The 25,189-nt window shown below is 44.0% G+C and overlaps 1 protein-coding gene across 1 annotated transcript; it reads right to left on the bottom strand.

The window, feature by feature from the left end:
- Positions 1 to 311: 311 nt before the first annotated feature.
- On the bottom strand, positions 312 to 24,444 carry LOC129857244 (glycogen synthase kinase-3 beta-like). The gene is made up of 10 exons (XM_055925294.1): positions 24,055 to 24,444; positions 17,010 to 17,197; positions 12,807 to 12,890; positions 12,557 to 12,667; positions 8,130 to 8,260; positions 7,676 to 7,880; positions 5,082 to 5,177; positions 4,752 to 4,938; positions 3,076 to 3,153; positions 312 to 2,845 (listed from the first exon to the last, which is right to left on the bottom strand). The coding sequence occupies exons 1-10, from the start codon at positions 24,227 to 24,229 to the stop codon at positions 2,781 to 2,783; spliced, it is 1,320 nt and encodes a 439-aa protein (XP_055781269.1). The 5' UTR covers positions 24,230 to 24,444; the 3' UTR covers positions 312 to 2,780.
- Positions 24,445 to 25,189: the final 745 nt, after the last annotated feature.

The following is a 25,189-nucleotide window of genomic DNA, read 5'->3' as shown; positions in this document are numbered from 1 at the left end:
TTATGGCATTCTGGTCCCTGCTCTGCCGTCAGCTGCCTTATTACTACCTTTCAGACTTCATTAGCATTAAACAAATGCCATTACTACTTATTGGTGTGTCATTTAACTTAAGGCCTGTGTAGTATAAACACACCCAAGTTTTAATGTTCCTCATTAAGTTAATCATAAATGAGATGTCTGTCTGCAGCTAGCAGCCAAAATGCTGGTATGCTGGTCAATAAATGCAGATTGTTTTAGTGCTATTCACACCTGACGCTACATAAATTGATGGTGTGATTGCACACTTCCATTCTTTATAACATGAGACCAGGGCAGTTTCATCACTTTATTCATGAGTTGATTTATACCAACAAACAAAAACAGTCTCTCTCCGCCCCCCCCTCTCTCGCATCCACTTCAAAACCGTTCCGTTCCCACCTGTGATGTGGTATGACCCTTGTGCAGGGCCATAAAGATCAGGATCACAACAAATTAAAACCAACTTGTGCCAGGAAAATAAAACACAAAAATAACATTGTTATGTTTTCCTAAAATGAAGAGCTAAGATTTAAAAACTGTATCCACGGTCTCCCAACTCACACTTTTGTAAGATTTGTCAGTTTGTTCATCCATTCATTAAATTCAATCACTCATTCATGTAATCACAGACAGAAGTAACAGGTTAAACCCATTACACATGGGACACGGGAGAAGGGACACATCTTGGGACACATTACACCACCCTCCCCACCCATCCCTTCATTTAAACCCACCCATATACAGCAATATCACCAATAACCCCACATAGGATCAGCCATTTATACTGTTGGGACATCAGCTAGACTACCATAGATGCAGAGTCATGTGAGAATCCCTTCACATCAAAGAGAAAGAAAAAAATAGTTTCACCTACTTGCTAGGATGTGTACTTGCAAATACAGGACCTTTATTGGAAAACACTCCCAAGTTTGGATCAAAGTCCAGTAATCTCAGAAGTTGGAATATTTTGCATGACATAGGCATTGATGACTTCTTACAAAATAAACCCTTCGGCCGACGACAAACCCTCCCCAGAGAAACAAAATAAAAAAATACAATAAATAAAGTGATCATAATATTTATGGGGGAAAGGCAACGAGAGAAATGGAGGGAGAGAGAATAAAAACGAGAGAAACATTTTGTTCTGTTTTTTCCCCCCGAGCCAGGGACTGAAATGAAGTTGTATTTACAGACAGACTGAGGAGGAGCCTGGTCGCTGCTACACCAGCTCCCCTCTGCTAGAGAAAATAAAATGAAATTACAAAGAACAATATAATAACAAAAAAAACAAAAAAGGTACTTGATATTTACAGTGAGAGAAAGAGAGGGAAAGAGAGAGCGGGAGAGGCAGAGGAAGGAGAGGAACAGAAGGCTCCAGAAGTGGTTGGGGCATTTACATTTTTTGGGTGCAGGTATTTTAGATCAAACCATCGTTGTTGTGCGGTGATGAGGGAGAACAGGTGTGGTTGCTCTAACGCATGGTGAACATGCAAGTCTGTGTTGGTGGGCCAGATGAAAACAAGGTTTTATTGATGATAAATCACTGTGATGCTGTTAAAATCTAGACTTACAAAAACAAGAGTGCTACAGTGGGTTGATTTGAAGATGGTCGAACACAAAAAACGTCATTCACACACAAGCACACTTACACTTAAGACCTCCCCTAAATGCAGTGTAATTGTGCATCTAGACTGAATTGAGGAAAAATGAGCGAAAGGGAGGCGTGAAAGTGCCAAGTACTTTCAAAGCTGATGTGACAGAGCTTTGGTTCAAGTACGGCAATATGGCCATTGGTGTACAGGTGTAACTGGAGGAGCCCTACCCCTCGCTATACACAGGTTGCATATCTCCACTGCACAAGAGGTGCAGCGGGCCCCTACGGTTCTGCTCTACTCCCCTTTAGAGATGTGCAAAGCTTACTTCTCACCTACACATGTCTCCAGCTAAACTGACTGGGACAAGAGCTCATAGAAACTGAATATGTACATTCCATTTTTTTAAAAAGGTCCCTCTTATTCAAATAAAAGACATTAAGACTTTCACTTCGATGTTTCTTCTTAGAAACAGTTTAATAAAACAGCTAGCGGTTTCCGCCTTTAGATTATTTTTTAATCACCTGTGTGATAAAAGCTTCTAAAAAAAAAAAAAAAAAAAATCACCTCATCGAATTTAAAATGCCAGTTCAATTTGCTGCTGTTTGGTATCCAATTTAATAAAATAAATAAAAACACAGTTCTTCAATTTTCAGAACTAATGAACACTTTGGACTTGGTTTGGGAGTAATGTGTTGGCAGATGAACACCTACATTCCCCAGAGTTTTCCCATTGGCTGCAGGGACTGATCTGTCCTCTGACCGTTTCGTTTTTAACCTCAACGGAAGATTGTCCTAAACTGTCTGAACTGAATCAGGCCTCAGTTTCGACGCATACATCACTAAAACAAAATGCACTTTCTAATAAATACGTTTTTTTAAAGGGATAAAATTTGATTAGCAGAGATTATAATACAGAATAGCTTTCGTCAGATTCACCCATCTTCTACAACCCAACAGTCACTGGACTACTGCCACCAACAGATATTTTTTTACACCTATAATGGGAATATTCAAGGGATAATAGATGATATTGTAGTATTTTTGTTTGTATGTGTGTGTGTGTATAGTTGTCTTTTGAAGTTTGGAGCTAAGAGGGGGTGGAAGAGTAGGAAGAGAGGGATGGGGTTGAGAGGAAAAGGGGAAACACTGGGTGAATGGGGGACGGGTTCAGGTGCTGTTGATGGATCCAGGTACTGAGCTGGGCTGGGCGGTACTGTCCGACACACTGCCATCTGGTGGAGAGAGAGACAGGACATCAGATAAACACTTCAGTTCTCCATCAGGTCAATGCTTTTAATATGTTGGGTTTAACATCCAAACACAGCAATATTCATTTAAAAAGGATGTTAAATTTTGATTTGAAGCTATATCCCCTATCCTAGTCTTGTAAATATGTAGTCATCTAATAAGCATGTATTGAACATGTAATAAGCATGTGTCGGGTAGGCTGTGCTGTACATACCGTGTGAGGCAGGTGATGTCTGTGCGCGAGCGTGAGGAGGAATGAGTGTGGAGTTCAACTGGGGCTGGATAGACAGCTCTGAGAGAGAGAGGAGGTTCATACTACACACACAGGATACTCAACATACACGCTTCAAACTTACTCTGAAAAACTGAGGGGATTACAGAAGCTTGGGGCAAAAGGGAGGAGGGCATGGCTACTGACCGAGGGAGGGCCAAACAGAGGAGGGCATGGCTACTGACCGAGGGAGGGCCAAACAGAGGAGGGCTACTGACCGAGGGAGGGCCAAACAGAGGAGGGCATGGCTACTGACCGAGGGAGGGCCAAACAGAGGATGGCATGGCTACTGACCGAGGGAGGGCCAAACAGAGGAGGGCTACTGACAGAGGGAGGGCAAAACAGAGGAGGGGGGAGGGCATGGCTACTGACCGAGGGAGCGCCAAACAGAGGATGACATGGCTACTGACCGAGGGAGGGCCAAACAGAGGAGGGCATGACTACTGACCGAGGGAGGGGCAAACAGAGGAGGGCATGACTACTGACCGAGGGAGGGCCAAACAGAGGAGGGCATGACTACTGACCGAGGGAGGGCCAAACAGAGGAGGGCATGGCTACTGACCGAGGGAGCGCCAAACAGAGGAGGGCATGGCTACTGACCGAGGGAGGGCCAAACAGAGGATGGCATGGCTACTGACCGAGGGAGGGCCAAACAGAGGATGGCATGGCTACTGACCGAGGGAGGGCCAAACAGAGGATGGCATGGCTACTGACCGAGGGAGGGCCAAACAGAGGAGGGCTACTGACCGAGGGAGGGCCAAACAGAGGAGGGCTACTGACCGAGGGAGGGCCAAACAGAGGAGGGCTACTGACCGAGGGAGGGCCAAACAGAGGAGGGCTACTGACCGAGGGAGGGCCAAACAGAGGAGGGCATGACTACTGACCGAGGGAGGGCCAAACAGAGGAGGGCATGGCTACTGACCGAGGGAGGGCCAAACAGAGGAAGGCATGGCTACTGACCGAGGGAGGGCCAAACAGAGGAGGGCATGGCTACTGACCGAGGGAGGGCCAAACAGAGGAGGGCATGGCTACTGACCGAGGGAGGGCCAAACAGAGGAGGGCATGGCTACTGACCGAGGGAGGGCCAAACAGAGGAGGGCATGGCTACTGACCGAGGGAGGGCCAAACAGAGGAGGGCATGGCTACTGACCGAGGGAGGGCCAAACAGAGGAGGGCATGGCTACTGACCGAGGGAGGGCCAAACAGAGGAGGGCATGGCTACTGACCGAGGGAGGGCCAAACAGAGGAGGGCATGGCTACTGACCGAGGGAGGGCCAAACAGAGGAGGGCATGGCTACTGACCGAGGGAGGGCCAAACAGAGGAGGGCATGACTACTGACCGAGGGAGGGCCAAACAGAGGAGGGCATGACTACTGACCGAGGGAGGGCCAAACAGAGGAGGGCATGACTACTGACCGAGGGAGGGCCAAACAGAGGAGGGCATGACTACTGACCGAGGGAGGGCCAAACAGAGGAGGGCATGGCTACTGACCGAGGGAGGGCCAAACAGAGGAGGGCATGGCTACTGACTGAGGGAGGGCAAAACAGAGGAGGGGGGAGGGCATGGCTACTGACTGAGGGAGGGCCAAACAGAGGAGGGGGGAGGGGTGTGGACTCACCGACAGGGCTGAAGTTGAAGAGGAGGGGAAGTTCTCGTCCGCTGGGCAGACGGGCAGTGGGCTGGCGCAGCTCTTCGAAGAAGGCGTGGGCGCAGGCCTCCAGGGGGGACAGCCTGGTGACAGGGGTGTACTCTAACAGACGGGAACACAGGGAGATGGCCTCTGGGGGGGTACGCGGCTTAAACACCTGACAGGAAAAAAAAAGGGCATCTTGTTTGACTCATTTAGGATGTCGTATCTGGTCCATTTCAAAATGTCCTCTCTCTAATATGGATCCCAATGGAAGACAATGGTGTTAAGGCTATTTAAATAGAAGAGGGCAGAGAGTACCTTTGTCCAGGGGTGTGCTTTGATCTGGGGGAATTTGAACTCTGTGTAGTTGGGGTTCATCTCTCGGATCTGCTCTCTCGTCGGAGTCCCCAAAACCTGGAAGAGTGAAAGATGCATGAAGTTTCTCCAAGAATGATCACTCCTACCGCCACCATAGATCTACGCTCCTAAAGCTGCCACCAATATACAGTGCCTTGCAAAAGTATTCACCCCACCTTGGCATTTGTCCTATTTTGTTGCATTACAACCTGTAATTTAAAAGGGACTTTTATTTGGATTTCATGTAATGACATACACAAAATAGTCCAAATTGGTGAAGTAAAAAAAAAAAAAAAAAACTTGTTTCTAAATATTTTAAACTGAAGAGTGGTGGGTGCATATGTATTCACCCCCTTTGCTATGAAGCCCCTAAATAAGATCTGGTGCAACCAATTACCTTCAGAAGTGACATAATTAGTTAAATAAAAGTCCACCTGTGTGCAATCTAAGTGTCACATGATCTCAGTATATACACACACACACACTTGTTCTGAAAGGCCCCAGAGTCTACAACACCACTAAGCAAGCTGCACCATGAAGACCAAGGAGCTCTACAAAATGATCAGGGACAAAGTTGTGGAGAAGTACAGATCAGGGTTGGGCTATAAAAAAAATCTGAAATTTCAACATCCCACGGAGCACCATTAAATCCATTATTAAAAAATGCAAAGAATATGGCACCACAACAAGCCTGCCAAGAGAGGCAACAAAGAGACCAAAGGTAACCCTGAAGGATCTGCAAAGTTCCACAGAGGAGATTGGAGTATCTGTCCATAGGACCACTAACATGCTGACCAGAACGGACACGTTGCGTGCGCGAGCGTCGCAAAGTACATTTAGAAATCCATGTAATTATTGCGCGCGCCAACGAGCATCTGCGATACCAAGGGCTAAAATAGAACTCCTATTTCTGACGCAGATCGCGCTGCAAGTCCTGACTCTCCCGTCTCCTCATTGGTTTATAAAAGAAGGTACCCACGTGCCATCTCCTCATTGGTTATACCCACGTGGGTGATTAAAAGACGAAATGTTTTGCCGGTTGTCGTGGTAAAAGTGTAGATGCCAATCACCATATAAGTTCAAAGATGAAAAAGCCTGGAAGGAGAGATGACTAGAAACGATTCGGTTGGTCGTTTTAATGTGTGGATTAATTGTCGGAGTAGAGGTCCTTGTGCATTTCAGGTAAAATAACAACTCAATGTTTATATCCCAGGACAAATTGACTAGCAACAGCAAGCTAGCTAAATAGGACAAATTATCTAGCAAGTGCAAGCTAACTAGCTAAATTGCCATACATGTTTAATGCTTTTTGACCTTTCCCCAAATTAATGTCATTGGTTCAGAGTTTGTTTTGATATTTTTACCTATGTATCATGATCACGTTTGGTGTAGGGGGACAAAATAAATGTATGCACGATGGCGCATGCGCGCAGCCGGTTTGGGTTCCGTGTAAGACGTACACTCCACAGAGCTGGCCTTTACGGAAGAGTAGCCCGAAAAAAGCCATTGCTTAAAGAAAAAAAATAAGCAAGCACATTTGGTGTTTGCCAAAAGGCATGTGGGAGACTCCCGAAACATATGGAAGAAGGTACTCTGGTCAGATGAGACTAAAATTGAGGTTTTGGCCATCAAGGAAAACGCTATGTCTGGGGCAAACCCAACACCTCTCTTCACCGCGAGAAAATCATCACCCCAGCGAAGCATGGTGGTGGCAGCATCATGCTGTGGGGATTTTTTCCATCGGCAGGGACTGGGAAACTGATCAGAATTGAAGGAATGATGGATGGCGCTAAATACAGGGAAATTCTTGGGGAAAACCTGTTTCAGTCTTCCAGATATTTGAGACTGGAACAGAGGTTCACCTTCCAGCAGGACAATGACCCTAAGCATACTGCTAAGCAACACTCGAGTGGTTTAAGGGGAAACATTTAAAATGTATCGGAATGGCCTAGTTAAAGCCCAGACCCAATTGAGAACCTGTAGTATAACTTAAGGATTGCTGGACAGCAGCGGAACCCATCCAACTTGAAGGAGCAGTTTTGCCTTGAAGAATGGGTAGAAATCCCAGTGGCTAGATGTGCCAAGCTTATAGAGACATACCCCAAGAGACTTGCAGCTGTAATTGTTGCAAAAGATGGCTCTACAAAGTATTGACTTTGGGGGGTTTGGTTGGGGGGTTTGGTTGGGGGGTTTGGTTGGGGTGAATAGTCATGCACCCTCAAGTTAGTTATTATTTGGTATTATTTCTTGTTTGTTTCACAAAAAATATTTTGCATCTTCAAAGTGGTAGGCATGTTGTGTAAATCAAATGATACAACCCCCCCCAAAAGTCAATTTTAATTCCAGGTTGTAAGGCAACAAAATAGGAAAAATGTCAAGGGGGTGAATACTTTCGCAAGCCACTGTAGACCTACGCTCCTACCGCCAACATAGAACTACACTCCTACCGCCAACATAGACCTTACGCTCCTACCGCCAACATAGACCTACACTCCCTCTTCTTTCCATCTCCCACCCCTACAGTTTGGTGTCCTCTCAGCTCCCCTCTTCCCTACCTTGATGATCTCTACCAGTTGGTCCACTCCACTGTCCCCGGGGAAGATGGGCTGTCCCAGCAGCAGTTCGGCCAGCACGCAGCCCGCTGACCAGATGTCAATGTTGGACGTGTAGTCCGTGGCGCCAAAGATGAGCTCGGGGGCACGGTAGTACCGCGAGCAGATATAGGACACATTGGGCTCCCCGCGAACAAGCTGCTTAGCACTGGTGACAAGAGGGGGAAAGAAGTGGTCATTCAGAGAAAAAGACATTGAAACAGAGATCGATTTAGACAGACTGAGCAGTAAGGTGGTATTTACACAGGCAGCCCAATACTGAATCTTTTTTTATGACCAATTAGTGGGAAAAAGATCAGAAGAATTGGGCTGCCTGTGTAAACGCAGCCTAAGAAACACAGACACAGGTAGAGACATTCAGAGATGGCCAGAGGTGCTCACTGACAGACAGACTAACCTGCCGAAGTCACAGAGTTTGAGGATGGCTGTCTCGGGGTCCACCAGCAGGTTCTGGGGTTTGATGTCTCTGTGACATACGCCCTGGGAATGGATATAGGCCAGGCTGCGGAACAGCTGGTACATGTACACCTGGAGGGAGAACACAAGACACATGATGTTAACATATACACACACACACACTTCAGGTGTGGAAAGTATGGTTAAAAAAAATCCTATAAGAAATAAGCACACACACACACACAGTTAGCAGCACAGCAGACAGTAACAACACTGATCATGATAATCCTCTCCATTACTACTACAGTCATGCCAAGTGTCCAGACAGCTACTGTTGGTCACCAACTTCACTGCACTCAGAACAGTCAAACATTCTGGATGTATGCAACTTACTCAAACACATTGCAACAACTTGTGGGTTCTCTGCTCTAGACATGCCAGTACAATGCTCCCATTGCAAAGCTTAGAGCTAGCATAGCAGAAAATGTGACTGTGTATGTGTGTAAGGGTTTCTGGCTGTGTGCGTGTGTTGGGGTCTCTGTTGGGTCGTTAGCCGTGTTATTGGGCACACAGGGTGCAGACAGACTGATGTTGAGAGGGGGACGCGGTTGCCCGGCTGTTGCAGAGAGGCAGATTTAGAGGGAAACGAGCTTAATTGCACACCACAGAGAGAGCATTTGGGAGTGGGAGTGGGGGGGGGGGGGGGGGGGGGGGTCCAGAAGTGTTAGACACCTTCTTTTTTTTAACCTTTAAACATGCAATATTTACTGTTCAATTCTAATAGTTTGTTGATATTGTTGTCAAATTGAATTTTATTGGTCACATACACATAGTTAGCAGATGTTAACGGAAGTGTAGCGAAATGCTTGTGCTTCTAGTTCCCACCGTGCAGTAATAATCTAACAATTTCACAACAACTACTTTATACATACAAGTGTAAAGGAATGAATAAGAATATGTACATATAAATATATGGATGAGAGATGGCCGAACGGCATAGTCAAGATGCAGTAGATGGTATAGTGTACAGCATATACATATGAGATGAGTAATGTAGGGTATGTAAACATTATATAAAGTGGCATTGTTTAAAGTGACTAGTGATACATTTATTACATCCAATTTTTTATTATTAAGTGGCTAGAGATTTGAGTCAGTATGTTGGCAGCAGCCACTCAATGTTAGTGATGGCTGTTTAACAGTCTGATGGCTTTGAGATAAGCTGTTTTTCAGTCTCGGTCCCAGCTTTGATGCACCTGTACTGACCTCGCCTTCTGGATGATCTTTTTGGCCTTCCTGTGACATTGAGTGCTGTAGGTGTCATGGAGGGCAGGTTACCCCCGGTGATGCGTTGTGCAGACCTCACTACCCTCTGGAGACCCTTACAGTTGTGGGCGGAGCAGTTGCCGTACCAGGCGGTGATGCAGCCCGACAGGATGCTCTTGATTGTGCATCTGTTAAAGTTTGAGTGTTTTTGGTGACAAGTCAAATTTCTTCAGCCTCTTGAGGTTGAAGAGGCGCTGTTGTGACTTCTTCAACACGCTGTCTTTGTGGGTGGACCATTTCAGTTTGTCCGTGATGTGTACGCCGAGGAACTTAACTTTCTACCTTCTCCACTACTGTCCTGTCGATGTGGATGGGGGGGGTGCTCCCTCTGCTGTTCCCTGAAGTCCACGATCATCTCCTTTGTTTTGTTGACGTTGAGTGTGAGGTTATTGCCTACAGGGACGAGGTGGCCTCCTCCCTGTAGGCCACCTCGTCGTTGTTGGTAATCAAGTCTACCACTGTAGTGTCGTCTGCAAACTTGATGATTGAGTTGGAGGTGTGCATGGCCACGCAGTCATGGGTGAACAGGGAGTACAGGAGAGGGCTGAAAACGCACCCTTGTGGAGTCCCAGTGTTGAGGATCAGCGGGGTGGAGATGTTGTTTCCTACCCTCACCACCTGGGGGCATCCCGTCAGAAAGACCAGGACCCAGTTGCACAGGGCGGGGTCAAGACCCAGGGCCTCGAGCTTAATGACAAGTTTGGAGGGTACTATGGTGTTAAATGCTGAGCTGTAGTCGATGAACAGCATTCTTACATAGGTATTCCTCTTGTCCAGACGGGATAGGGCAGTGTGATTGCAATTGCGTCGTCTGTGGACCTATTGGGGCGGTAAGCAAATTGGAGTGGGTCTAGGGTGTCAGGTAGGGTGGAGGTGATATGATCCTTGACTAGTCTCTCAAAGCACTTCATGAAGACGGAAGTGAGTGCTATGGGGCGATAATCGTTTAGCTCAGTTACCTTTTGTCTTCTCACTTCTGTTTACTTAACTTGCTTTGGGAATGTAAATGTTTCCCCATGCCAATAAAGACCATTTGAATTTAATTGGTGAGAGAAAGGGAATGAAGAGTAGTGAAGGGTAGTGAAGGAAGAAGGGGACAAGGAGAGAGGGAGTGTAAGGGAAGGAAGAGATGTGGATAAAGAGTAGGGAGGGATGAGAGGAGCACAGGGAGAGGTGGAGAGGAGAGTGTAGAGAGGCTGAGTGAGGGCAGTGTGTGTGTATGATCAGTATACATCTCCACACCACAGGAGAGAGCAGCAGGGTGGGCTGAGGCAAATGGGCCATGAGACACAGATAGTCCTCTCTGCTGCAACGGGGCATAGTACACACACACAAAGCTAACAGACAACGTAAGTGCCCTTTAAACAGACAACCAAGCATACTGCAAACAGAGAAAGTTGGTTTCTCTCTAATTTTTCCAATTCTAAAACACGGAAGTAGTAACGTCCCCAAAAAATCTGATGTAGGAAAAGAAGAGGAGGATTTGGAAAAGAGAGGTGACATACAGAAAGACTACCGGAGGTCAGTGAAGAGGCAGAGCAGAGAGAACATAACATCAATGTGTTTTCTTCTCATCAGATCCCTGGGGGGGGGGGGGGGGGGGGGGCAGAGTCCTCTATTCAAATACAGTACCATTTAGGGTTGGGCGGTACCCAGACTTTTACATCATACTGTCCTTCTCTCATGGCGGGATTTACAGTATTACCTGTTTAGTACACAAGGGGGAGCCACAAAACACAAAAAAAAGTCTGTTGGGCATCTATTACCAGAAGGATAACAAAATGAGTACAAGTAATGGCAAATTTCCATGGAGGCTGCTACCTAAATATGCTAACGAGCGCAAACGAAAATAAAGTAATCACAAAGACCAACAATCCGGCTCAAAGTTACACATTAGGTAGGCGCTACCGAATGTAATTTTTGGTGAATTCGGACATTTACAAGCGAATGTGAACAAAATTCATTGTACAAACAAAGTTGACGCATGCTTATCTGAAGGAAGAACAGTACTGGCTCTGGAGCAGCATGTGAACACGTTGTGCAGTCGCTAGGGCAACGGGCCTGTCTGCTCTACTTGGAGAAGATGATAGAATGTTAAACTTAGGTGTCGCGTTCATGAAGAATTCCGCAACCATGAAAAAAATATATTGCTGGGTAAACTAATTTGTAAACTAATTCTATGTAATTTCTGCTCGGCATCAGACAAACGTAGTGCTTCAGTTGCACTTGTCCACTGGGATGAGAATTCACTAAGGGCATTCTATCAGCAGACAACGCTCTGATGTGAGCTACTTTTCCTCAGTGTAACCAGCCTACTTCTCTCTGGTAAAACGCAAGATTAACTTCAAGCAAAACATTAGGAAATGTAGCCAGCTACATTGTTTCTATGGTAAACATTAGAAATATGACAGCCATGCATTGGTTTTGCAAGAAATACCTTACTTTTTCATTGTAAGCTCATTTACAATGCTAGCCAAATAGCTTTGCACTTCTGTGGCATCTGATGAAAATGAAGCAAATGTCTGCTGAACTAATGTATTTTCTGGGAAGGAAAACTATAGGTGCATGACCCTGATCATTCTATTGAGGGAGGGGGGGGGGGGGGAGACACTTGACTATCAATAAACAGCTGGACTCACTTGCTCCCGCTTTCTCCCGTTGTGCTATTTACAAAAACAAAAAAACACGTGACTGGCTTTCTGGGGAACTACGGTAAGCTTCATAACGTAAATAACGTGACAGCTGAAATGAAGAACGCAATCCGCTTCATCTCCTAATGTATCGCACAAGTTGACTGCAGGTATTTACTTAAAAAGTAGCTACAAATATGAACATTTATTGAAAAACTTCCATTTCCAAATACCCCGGTATACCGCCAAAGCCTAGTACCATTTCATTTAAATAGAGAACTCTGCCTCTAGCAGCATGGAGCTTAAAGAGGAACAATGGGAGGGGTGAGAGGGCAACAGAGAGATGAGAAGACAGACAGACAGTGAGAAAAAGCGAGAGCGAAAAAAAAAAACAATGACAGAGAGAAAGAGGATAAAAGGGAGGGAAAGTAATAAGAGAAAAACAGGGGAATAGAAGTAGTGAGTGCATTACCTTGACGTATATAATGGGGATGGTGGTCTTGGCCTTGTTGAAGTGCCGGGCCACCCTATACACCGTCTCTGGGACAAAGTCCAGCACTAGGTTCAGATACACCTCGTCTTTCTGTAAGGGGAAAACAATAGGAGAGAAGAGCAATGTTGTTGAATACAATTTTTCACAAGTCTGGATTTTTTTTTTTGCTGCATAAACGTTAAAATGTCAAATGTTGTTCCCAATACCTGGTAGTCAGACTTGTACATACCTTCTCCCCACTGGAGTAGAAAAAGTAACGTAGCCTGACAATGTTGCAGTGGTCCAATTTCCTCATGATCTGTAGTTCTCGGTTCTGGAGTATAGAAATAGCAAGGGGGTGTAATTTAGGTCTTAAGAATTCATCAATTGAACAGTAGTAACATTGAGTTATGGGGAGAGAACATACAGAAATACACCTGATAGTGTGTGAGTGATGAGGGGCAATGGTGTGTTTCTGTAGACTGCCAGTGGAAGTGAGTTGCACTGTGTGTGTGTGTGTGTGTGTGTGTGTGTGTGTGTGTGTGTGTTTGTAGACAAGTGTTTCAGTTGAGTCACTAAACCGAGTCTTGTGCTTGAGTCACAAGTCTAAGGCTAAGTTGAGTTGAGTTCGAGTCACCAATGGTGAAGTCCGTGCTCGAGTCCTGATCCAAGTGCTCAAGTCTGAGTCACTGGGTCGGAATTTAACAACAAAAAATAACACATTAATGATATTGGTTAATGTGCACATTAATAAAAATTAAAAGCAAAGGTTCTTTAGACATATTTGGTATTTTGGTTACGAATGTTTTTGCTCGCTTGTATTGCCGGCTTGCTAGCTCGATGCTCGTATTTTGCTAGTGGCTCCTCTTGATTTGGCTCGGATTTGGTAGAAGAAATATGCCCAGCAACAACTAGTGGCAGTCTGGTGGGAAGATTTTCATGTGAGCATTGAAGTAACGCAAAGGTTTTCCTCCAGTTGCAGGAAGGTCATAATTACCTACAATATGCAATAGCCCACGAAACAAACAAGTCTTTCATACACAGGCTCACACATTTTATTTTAATAGAATGTTCAATGATGTTTTGAAGGGATGAATGGTCTTTGCTCCCATAAGATTACTATTTCCAATAATTGTAACAGGCTCTTGGTAAATTGGCCAGCAATTTTTTTTTTTATTCCAGAGTGAAACCCAGAGGAAGACTAGGGAAAGTTGGGAGGGTAGAGCGAGACGACAAATTCAAAGACAGCCTACTTTTTAATACTCAAGGGGAGAGAGAGCCAATAGACTTGTTTTCCTTTTAAACTCAATACCATTGTTTTCAATTTCATAAAGCAGTTTGTTTCTTAACCAGGCAAAGCTAAATAGTAGGCTGGTGACTGGTGGTTACAAGGAAGTGAGTCACTTACGCGATGTGCAGCCTACATACATACACCTTGATTTATTGTTGTGTTACAGCCTGAATTCAAAATGGATTAACAATCTTTTTCTCTCCCATCTACACACAATATCCTATAATGACAAAATGAAAACACGTATACAAATATTTTTGGCACATTTTTGACAATGAAATACAGAAATATCTAATTTACATAAGTAACCACACCCGAGTCAATACTTTGTATAAGCACTTTGGCAACGATTACAGCTGTGAGTCTTTCTGGGTAAGTCACTAAGAGCTTTCCACACCTGGATTGTGCAACATTTGGTCCTTATTCGTTAAAAAAAAAATTCAAGCTCTGTCAAATTGTTTGTTGATGATTGTTAGACAACCATTTTCAGGTCTTGTCATAGATTTTCAAGTAGATTTAAGTCAAAACTAACTCGGTTGCTCAGGAACATTCACTGTCTTCTTGGTAAGCAACTCCAGTGTAGATTTGGCCTTGTGTTTTAGGTTATAACTACAATGTTGTTGATCCATCCTCAGTTGCATCTTATCACAACCAACTCCGCAATTGTTATAAAGTCACCATTGGCCTCATGGTGAAATCCCTGAGTGGTTTCCTTCCCCTACGGCAACTGAGCCAGGAAGGACGTCTGTATATTTGTAGTGACTGGGTTTTAGCATTAATTTAGTTAATTAAACCATAAAAAAAAGCATACATAAAAAAAAGTGTATTGATACACCATCTAAAGTGTAAGTAATAACTTCGCAATGCTCAAAGGGATATTTAATGTCCGCTTTATATATATTTATTACCCATCTACCAATAGGTGCCCTTCTTTCCAAGGCATTGGAAAACCTCCTTGGTCTTTGTGGTTGAATCTGTGTTTAATACTCACTGCTCGCCTGAGGGACCTTAAAGATAATTGTAAGTGTGGGGTACAAAGATGAGGTAGTCATTCAAAAATCATGTTAAACACTATTATTGCACACAAAGTGAGTCCATGCAACTTGTGACCTGTTAACTTCTTATGGCTGCAGGGGCAGTATTGAGTAGCTTGGATTAAAGGTGCACAGAGGTGCCCAGAGTAAACGGCCTGCTCCTCAGTCATAGTTGCTAATATATGCATATTATTCTTAGTATTGGATAGAAAACACTCAGAAGTTTCTAAAACTGTTTGAATTATGTCTGTGAGTATAACAGAACTCATATGGCAGGCAAAAACCTGAGAAGTGCCACTTCCTGTTTGGAATTTTTCTGGGGCTGGTAGTTTTTCAACCAACCTCTCATTGGAATTACAGCGAGATATGGATGAGTTTTCACTTCCTTCGGCTTCCACTAGATGTCAACAGTCAATAGAACTTTGTCTGATGACTCTGCTGTGAAGGGGGGGCCGAAGGAGACAGGAATGAGTAACCAAAGCCATGAGGTGACCACGCGCGTTCACGTGGGAGGCAGCTCCGTTCCATCGCTCAACTGAAGTCAATGTAATTTTCCAGTTGGACCGTTATTCAAGATGTATGTTAACAACATTCTAAAGATTGATTCAATACATCGTTTGACATGTTTCTACTGACTGTTACGGAACTTTTGGACATTGTCACGTTATAGTGGACGCACTTTGTGACTTTGGAATTGGTTACCAAACGCGCTAACCAAAGTAGCTAATTGGACATAAATAACGGACATCATCGAACATATCAAGCATTTATTGTGGACCTGGGATTCCTAGGACTGCATTCTGATGAAGTTCAAAGGTAAGGAAACATTTATCATGTATTTTCTGGTTTCTGTTGACTCCAACATGGCGGCTAATTTGGCTATTGTTCCGAGCGCCGTCTCAGATTATTGCATGGTTAGCTTTTTCCGAAAAGTAAAAAAAAAATCTGACACAGCGGTTGCATTAAGGAGAGGTATATCTATAATTCCATGTGTATAACTTGTATTATCATCTACATTTATGATGAGTATTTCTGTTGAAACGATGTGGCTATGCAAAATCACTTGATGTTTTTGGAACTAGTGAATGTAACGCGCCAACGTAAACTCAGATTTTTTTATATAAATATGAACTTTATCAAACAAAACATGCATGTATTGTGTAGCGTGAAGTCCTATGAGTGTCATCTGACGAAGATCAAAGGTTAGTGATTTATTTTATCTCTATTTCTGTTTTTTTGTGACTGCTATATTTCGCTGGAAAAATGGCTGTGCTTATTGTGGTTTGGTGTGACCTAACATAATCGTTTGTAGTGCCTTCGCTGAAAAGCATATTTGAAAATCGGACACTTTGGTGGGATTAACAACAAGATTACCTTTAAAATTATATAAGACACATGTATGTTTGAGGACTTTTAATTATGAGATTTCTGTTGTTTGAATTTGGCGCCCTGCACTTTCACTGGCTGTTGTCATGGCTGCAATCCCGGTAACAGAATCGATAAGAAGTTTTTAAGCACATTTTTACATCTGAACTTTAGGCTTGTCATTACAAAAGGGGTTGAATACTTATTGACTCAAAACATTTCAGCTTAACATTTTAATTCATTTGTAAAAATTGTGAAAAACATAATTCCACTGACATTATGGGGTATTGTGTGTAGGCTTGTGACAAAAACATCTCAATTTAATTTTCAATTCAGGCTGTAACACAACAAAACGTGGGGTGTGAATACTTTCTCTGAATGCACTATGATCGGAGGCAGTGCGTGAGCGAAGCCTGCCTTCCTATCTGCCCAAACTCAGCGTTTGCTTTCGCCACAGCGCACCAGCCGACGCAGGCTGCGTGTGCCAGTGTGGCGCGTCATTCCCACTGCTAGCAAGAGAACAGAACCCTCACTTCTCTGCACACACGTTGCTGCTAATGTTCTGCGTATCATAGTAGCCTATCCAGTCCAAGTGCAAATACACGGGAAGGTGAGTCCCAGTCATTAATGGTCGAGTCACAAGTATACATTTATTTATTTTTTTAAATCAGGACTTGAGTCTGAGTCCAGGACTCGAGTACTACAACACTGGCGTAGAATGCCAGTGGAAGTGGGTTGTGCTGTGAGTCTGTAGACTCTGTACCTTAAACCTCTTATCCTGCAGAACCTTCTTGATGGCAACCATCTCCTGGCTGTCAATGAGGCGGGCCTGGTACACCACCCCGAAGGAACCATTCCCGATCACCTTGATGTCTGTGTAGGACACCTCCTGTGGGCGGTCTGGACCCTGGCCTGGTGTGGCCACCACAGTTGTCACCTTGCCACTGTCTCCTGGGGGAGAGGTACAGAGGTCAAAACACATTAAGGTACATGACCATTTGAAAGAGGGCTAAAGGTCCCAAGTATTTTAGATGTACAAGATGTTATCCAGATGCAGGGACACACACACACACTGAGAGGACCATGACTCTGGTTTAGAGGCAGGAAACGTAGTGTCGGTCACCTCATCCTTTCCCCCAATCCCCTGAGGGGAAACACTAAACAACAAATGTTCAGCACTCCCCCTCGCTCTCCCTCCCTTCGTCTCTAAATGTCCGTAACCTCGGAAGCCTCTCCCCACAGACACATAATACTAGCTGGTAATGAGCTGTAGTAGCTACAGTGAACCACCTCCACCCTGCCTCACCTTCCCCAGCTCCCCAGGGGGAGGCTGCATGCCTGGCTGTCACAGCTCTGAACTCTGCTATCCTCTTCACCCCCTCACTACACAGGCCAGTACGGTTTAAATACTAGGACCCTGACAATAGTGAGAAATGCATTCTTGCTTTCCTCTGTTTCTTGAGGTAATGGGCGATTTAACACGGTGGGTTGGGTGAAAGTGAGGGCTCTCCAACATAGCTTCGACAGAATATCATAATGTCAGATCTATAATTACTGTCTTTAAGCAATGGAGGGTGGGTTTTTAAAGTGTTTAAACGGGGCCATTGTCTGTTAGGTCCGGGACAATACTAGTACTGCGATACTCAGTATCTTAGCAAGGAAACAAAACAACACGGTTTAACTTCTTTAGGAAAAAATACCTAATGTTGTTAACTAACATGTTGTCATCCATTTTCCAAACCATAGGGCACAATATTTTACATATAGCAAGTTTTCAAAAGACCAAATAGTGGTCTGCTTCATGTTTTCATTGATGACATGGGAAGAAAATATCACAATACTGGTATCATCACAGCCCTACTGTCTGTCTGATGTGCAACCTTGTGGAAAGGAAGACTCTCCGAGTCCATACAGTGAGTGACAGTTCTACTTCGGGTAAGACATGCAGTTCAGCGTGGTGTGTGTGTGTGAACGGTTGAGGGTGAAGTGACTGACACACCATTAGCACAGATTGTGAAGGGAGGAGGAACACTACAGCAGAGGTAGGGCCTGGAGCCAACTAGCTTGTCAGAGCCTGTGATAACATTGAATGGACAGTACAGTAGCACACCCAGTGAGTGTGTGCACCGGTTCCTCCATTCACCCTCCATTCGCCTGCCTCAACATGACCTTGCTTTCTCTAATAACTCTGTATCTCTCAGTTCTACTCTAAAGTCTGACAAGGCCTCTAGAACAAAGCTGAATAAGTGGTTGACGAGCTTAAGATTTTGTTGAGAAGACAAATTTGGATCTTCCTCTGCTGAAGATAGAAATGTATTTCATTTGGATCCTCTAATTGTAAGGCCGGACTATGTCAGTCTCAGGAATCAGACTGGAAGGGAGGGTGAACGCGGGAGGTTTTGTTCAGCACTGCTAAAAGCATTAGGTGGGCGCAGTTGATTGATGGATTTAAAGTCAACTCCTATGATGTAGACTAGACACCTCTGGATGTCTGAAAGAGCTGGATGTCGTGTTTTAATAAACACACTGGAGATGTCTTACATAGCTTTTCACATACTAGTATATGAAGGGTCATCATAGCTAGTGGTAGGTTTCACACTGGGTAGGCATTAGATTCATTGAATAATCCAAACCAGATCTTTGCATGAGTCATTAAACTATTCTTCCTTCTGATGTCTCATACGACCAGAGAACGTCATCTGATCTGTAATCATGTGGCTCACAGCGTTTGCGTCTGTGTAGTCCTCATCTTCAGAAGTAGAGTCAGAGGGGAGAGTTTTAATATGAAACAGCAGTGGCATGATAGTCACTTTAATGATGAATGCAAAGATGAGCAGTCAGACAGATCAGCTGTCAGGGAAGTGCTTTGGTTCCTAAAGAGGAAGTTAACACACAGGTCTGATGAGTAGGATTGAATGAAAGAGTAAGAGGGAGAGAAGTGATTTCCAGAACACTCAGACTTTAGTCTCAAGTAACTCATCACTTATTTCTAAATATAAAGCAAGAACACATTCGTCACTAAAACAATTAGCGATTACAAATCCATGCATTACAACCGAACATTTATTTATGCCAGAGCTGCAGTATCCTACAGAGTTTGGACAGAGAGAGGTAGAGAATATTAACCAGATTAGTGGCACTGCCACTTACTCTCTAAAACAGTGTTCCTCAACTCCAGCCCTGGTGGCCCACAAGTGCAGTTTGGTTCCAGACCTGGGCCAGTTTCCCAAAAGCATATTAAGGCTAAGTTGATCTTAGAAGCATAGGATCCTCAACCGGGAAACCGGGCCCAGTACTAATATAGACACACCTGATGCAACTAATTCACTGACCATCAAGCCCTTTATTAGTTGAATCAGGTGTAGGTGTGTTAGTGCTGGAACAAATATGTGCAGTCATGTGGGTCCCCAGGATAGGAGCTGAGAACAATAGAGCAGTAGGAAGCTGAGAAACGTCAGTAACGCTAAGTGCAGCCCCAGGATACTAAAATAATCCTAGTGGCAATTATTGCCTATGACTTGTCTGACACCTTTTTGTCAGACATTTACAACCCTTGATCTTGGCTTTGCACTTTACTTAGACAAGTCAGTGTTACTTCCAGAAACCTAACAGTAGCACAGCACCTTTGTTGGGGTTTCTGGTAGGTCCAGACACCTCCAGACCAGGAACAACGCTTATCAGTGGGCACAACCTTCTAGGAATACAGTACTGTGGTCAGGAGAGACCAAAATCAGACCCCATTCAAAACCGAGGATTACTGTTAAAACACCTGAACAGAGACTGGGCCACTGATGACCTGTTGATTAGGCTATAGGCTAGGTGTTCATGTATATCCTGCTGGACTGAGAAGACATTTGACCAGCACTGTCTATGTGCTCGTCATTTATCTGTCGCTCACCTGTTTCCAGTCTTCATCTCCCACCTCCAGTTTATCTTTCCAATGATTCACTCTGCCTTCACCCCCCCACCCTCCCTGTCTTCTTTCCCTGCCTGCCTCAATCTCTCCAGTCAAATCCCTTCACACTGAAGCTTCAACATCAGCCCATATGGTTCCATTGGTGAGCTGAGCATATTCACAGTGCAGTCTGAAGTGCCATGGTTGACCCAGGCCGGGTCTTCAACATGGCTGGGCTATCAGAATAGAAGTCAGTGATCAGATTGGAAACTGGAATGCAACGTTTATGCTTTTCAACTGAAGAAATGTCAGCAGCAAATACATCTGAATTGATAAAAGTGTTAGGTTTAATAGGGACCCACTAAAGTCTTACCAAAATATGGGTACACTTTCAACCACCTCCTGACATATGGCAGAGTAGACTAGCTACTGTCTGTTTGACATGGACATTGTGGTGCCACGTTTCTTTAACGGAAAGACACAGGGCGGGACCTATCTGAATTTGGCCAATAGAAACTATCGCTTCATTGCAAAATGCAACAGTTTGCAACTGTATGGACTAATGATTACATCCCAGAAAGTGCACTTGCTGAACATAGTGGTTACAAACGGTAAAAGTACACAAATAACAATCATATATTTCAACTTCTAATAGAAAATGCACACCAAAGAGAGCGATTCATAGTGCTTCTTCTTGTGCTTGTCTTGACAATTGTAATGCTCCCCAATGAATGGAGTGAAGAAATTATGACTGGTCTAAAATGTAATTTGCATTTAAATATATATTTTTTATTTAACGAGTCATTAAGGAGTTAAAAATGTAGAGCAGTGCTTCCCAACCTTTTTCCGTTACTGTACCATCAACTGAATAGTACCCTTGGTTGGTAACCACTGATGTAGAGAAACCCAGGGGCTCAACAACAGCATAAATACATCTCAAGCAACATTTTGGAAAAGTCAACAATGCAGTTTGAAGATCTGACCACTCAGAATTATACACACACAGTGAGACAGACATACACACAAAGGTAGAGAGAAGAGAACCTCCTGACATATGGTGGAGTAGACTAGCTACTGTCTGTTTGACATGGACATTGTGGTGCAATGTTCCAGATTTGGTTTTCGCTAAGTCTGACCATGTCAACACCTCCTTCCTCTCTACTTGTAGATATTCTGACAACACCGCATATCCAAACTACCATTGGGCATACAGTCAATTCCTGTCATTGCACTGGCTGTGAAAATTGGTGAGAATGAGACCCTTTGGAAGAATTCTCAATGTGCAGAAATCTCCATGGAAAGCAAAAGGACTTGCCTAATTATGAAGATTATTTGATCTATCAATATATGGACGTGTCAAATTATGCAAATATGAGGAAAAGCAATCATAGCTCTTGAACAATAATAACGAGATGAGACCAACACACAGATTACCGACCATTTTGAATCCCACCATACCTTCTCAGCTATGCAATCTGGTTTCAGAGCTGGTCATGGGTGCACCTCAGCCACGCTCAAGGGGCTAAACGATATCCTAACCGCCATCGATAAGAAACAATACTGTGCAGCCGTATTCATTGACCTGGCCAAGGCTTTCGACTCTGTCAATCACCACATCCTCATCGGCAGACTCGATAGCCTTGGTTTCTCAAATGTTTGCCTCACCTGGTCCACCAACTACTTCTCAGACAGAGTTCAGTGTGTCAAATCAGAGGGCCTGTTGTCCGGGCCTCTGGCAGTCTCTATGGGGGTGCCACAGGGTTCAATTCTTGGACCGACTCTCCTCTGTATACATCAATGATGTCGCTCTTGCTGCTGGTGAGTCTCTGATCCACCTATACGCAGACGACACCATTCTGTATACTTCTGGCCCTTCTTTGGACACTGTTAACAACCCTCCAGACGAGCTTCAATGCCATACAACTCTCCTTCCGTGGCCTCCAATTGCTCTTAAAACACAAGTAAAACTAAATGCAAGCTCTTCAACAGATCGCTGCCTGCACCTGCCCGCCCGTCCAACATCACTACTCTGGACGGCCCTGACTTAGGTATTTGTAGTTGTCCACATATTCTAGGTGTCTGGTTAGACGGTAAACTCTCCTTCCAGACTTACATCAAACATCTCCAATCCAAAGTGAAATCTAGAATTGGCTTCCTATTTCGCAACAAAGCATCCTTCACTCATGCTGCCAAACATACCCTTGTAAAACTGACCATCCTACCGATCCTCGACTTCGGCGATGTCATTTACAGAATAGCCTCCAATACCCTACTCAATAAATTGGATGCAGTCTGTCACAGTGCCATCCGTTTTGTCACCAAAGCCCCATATACTACCCACCACTGCGCCCTGTACGCTCTCGTTGGCTGGCCCTCGCTTCATACTCGTTGCCAAACCCACTGGCTCCAGGTCATCTACAAGACCCTGCTAGGTAAAGTCTCCCCTTATCTCAGCTCGCTGGTCACCATAGCAGCACGCGCTCCAGCAGGTATATCTCTCTGGTCAACCCCAAAACCAATTCTTCCTTTGGCCGCCTCTCCTTCCAGTTCTCTGCTGCCAATGACTGGAATGAACTACAAAAATCTCTGAAACTGGAAACACTCATCTCCCTCACTAGGTTAAAGCACCAGCTGTCAGAGCAGCTCACAGATTACTGCACCTGTACATAGCCCATCTATAATTTAGCCCAAACAACTACCTCTCCCCCTACTGTATTTATTTATTTATTTTGCTCCTTTGCACCCCATTTTCTCTCTACTTTGCACATTCTTCCACTGCAAATCTACCATTCCAGTGTTTTACTTGCTATATTGTATTTACTTCGCCACCATGGCCTTTTTTTTGCCTTTACCTCCCTTATCTCACCTCATTTGCTCACATTGTATATACTTATTTTTTTCTATGGTATTATTGACTATGTTTGTTTTACTCCATGTGTAACTCTGTGCTGTTCTATGTCGAACTGCTTTACTTTATCTTGGCATGGTCGCAATTGTAAATGAGAACTTGTTCTCAACTTGCGTACCTGGTTAAATAAAGGTGAAATACAACATGTTTATTTATTTATTTTATTTGTTAATACGTGGTTATGATAGTATTATTCCAATAACAAGATAGATACCAAACGGTTCCTTACCACCCACATTATTGCTCAATCTAAAACGGTTGACCAAAGAACTGCAAAACAAAACTGAACTTGTAACGTTATAAAAATGACATTGACAGACCATTGACACAGCGCACTCCAGCTGGCTAATTCTATTCCTGCCTTGGACAAGCTAACCAAACTAGCACGTAAATTGTTCTTGAACAAGTTAGCTAGATTTAAAGCTAATTGGTCAGGGTCACATTAAGCCATGTCTTATAAATTCCCAATATTTAACGTTATGTGAACTGAATTAACGCTAACTTCGTCTCCCTAAATAGCATATATAGCTGTTAGCTAGGTTACCTGTCTAACGTTAGCTAGCTAACTAAGCAGCCAGCTACATAACTTTCAGTGCTAATAGCTAAGATTACAGGCTAAATGAGGACGACGGTCAACCTAGTTTGATTTCACCTAGGTAGGTACCGTTACCGCTGATGCCCGTTTTCCAATCTGGCTTCCAACGACAAATATCACCTTAATCTGGTTCCATTCTATTTTCATCTATTTCTTCCCAGTTTCTAACATCGTATAGACGTTTCTCCTCAAATGCTATGCTAGTTAACGTTAGCCAGATCTGCCACAATCAAAGCCCGGCTTGATCCCACTGTCCCTTCTACAAAAACATACATAGCCTAGCCAGCTAGCTAGGTTTGCTTTGAGAAATGATAACATCGACAGTTGTATCAATTGTTTTAGTTAGATACTTCATTTAAGTGACTAGTGCACACATATATATCCCGATCCCTTCAATTAGCTATACTCACGGGCTAGTTTCAAATTTCCGAAGCCAGTCGAGCTGCTCCCTGTGGCCTGTGAAGCCCCAGATTTTCCTGTAGAAATCCCTCCGGTAACAGACGATCCGGCGGCGGCTGAAGCGGCTCCGGGAGCCCCTGGAGGCTCAGCAAACGAGCTGGTCCTGGGCCGCCCGCTGCCGCTCATATCTATGTGCGCTAAAGCCGGGGCAGGGGAAAAGTTTGTTGCGATTTAGAGCCAAGCAGGCACAGAGTTGACCTATCTTTTCTAAAGTAGTCGTTACAAATTTAACTGCATTGGTAGCATATCGTTGTAGCTAGCTTGTACGTCTCCCCCTTTCTTCTTCGCTTGGCACAGTGGTTGGACTTGACGCACAGCAACGCGCTGGCTGATAGCACTGCTTCATGGGTAATGAAGTTTTGAGGGCAGATCCAACTGGGGTGTAATTCATTACGCCAATTCTGTTGCAAAACGTTTCTTTAACGTAAACAACGGACCGGCACAGGGCGGGGCCTACCTGAATTTGGCCAACAGAAACTCTCACTTCGTTGCAAAATGCAACAGTTTGCAACTGTTTGGACTAATGATTACACCCCAAAGTGCACTTGTGGTGCTTAGTGGTTACAAACGGTAAAAGTATACAAATAAAGATAATATATTTAAACTTCTATATAAAATGCACACCAAAGACAGCGATTCATAGTGCTTCTTATTGTGCTTGTCTTGACAATTGTAATGCTCCCCAATGAATGGTGAGTGAAGAAATTATGACTGGTCTAAAATGTAATTTGCATTTAAATATTGAATTTTTTATTTAACTAGGCATTAAAGAGCTGAAAATATAGAGCAGTGCTTCCCAACCTTTTTTGGTTACTGTACCATCAACTGAATAGTACCCTTGGTTGGTAACCACTGATGTATTCACTTATTTGATTTATTGCCTACCTCATGCCTTTTGCACACATTGTATATAGATTCTCTTTTTCCTACCATGTTATTGACTTGTTTATTGTTTACTCCATGTGTAACTCTGTGTTGTTGTCTGTTCACACTGCTATGCTTTATCTTGGCCAGGTCGCAGTTGCAAATGAGAACTTGTTCTCAACTAGCCTACCTGGTTAAATAAAGGTGAAATAAAAATAAAAT

Source organism: Salvelinus fontinalis, chromosome 6, assembly GCF_029448725.1.
Source record: "Salvelinus fontinalis isolate EN_2023a chromosome 6, ASM2944872v1, whole genome shotgun sequence".
Classification (NCBI taxonomy): Eukaryota; Metazoa; Chordata; class Actinopteri; order Salmoniformes; family Salmonidae; genus Salvelinus; species Salvelinus fontinalis.
The sequence above is the reverse complement of the archived record's forward strand: the minus strand, read 5'-3'. Positions and strand labels throughout refer to the sequence as shown.

Excerpts from the sequence above, each read along its gene's own strand:
- LOC129857244 (XM_055925294.1), bottom strand. The coding sequence starts at position 24,229 with ATGAGCGGCAGCGGGCGGCCCAGGACCAGCTCGTTTGCTGAGCCTCCA. Across the intron at positions 7,881-8,129 it reads AAACTCTGTGACTTCGGCAG|TGCTAAGCAGCTTGTTCGCG; the intron begins GTTAGTCTGTCT and ends TCTTGTCACCAG. Across the intron at positions 5,178-7,675 it reads AACTGGTAGAGATCATCAAG|GTTTTGGGGACTCCGACGAG; the intron begins GTAGGGAAGAGG and ends TCACTCTTCCAG.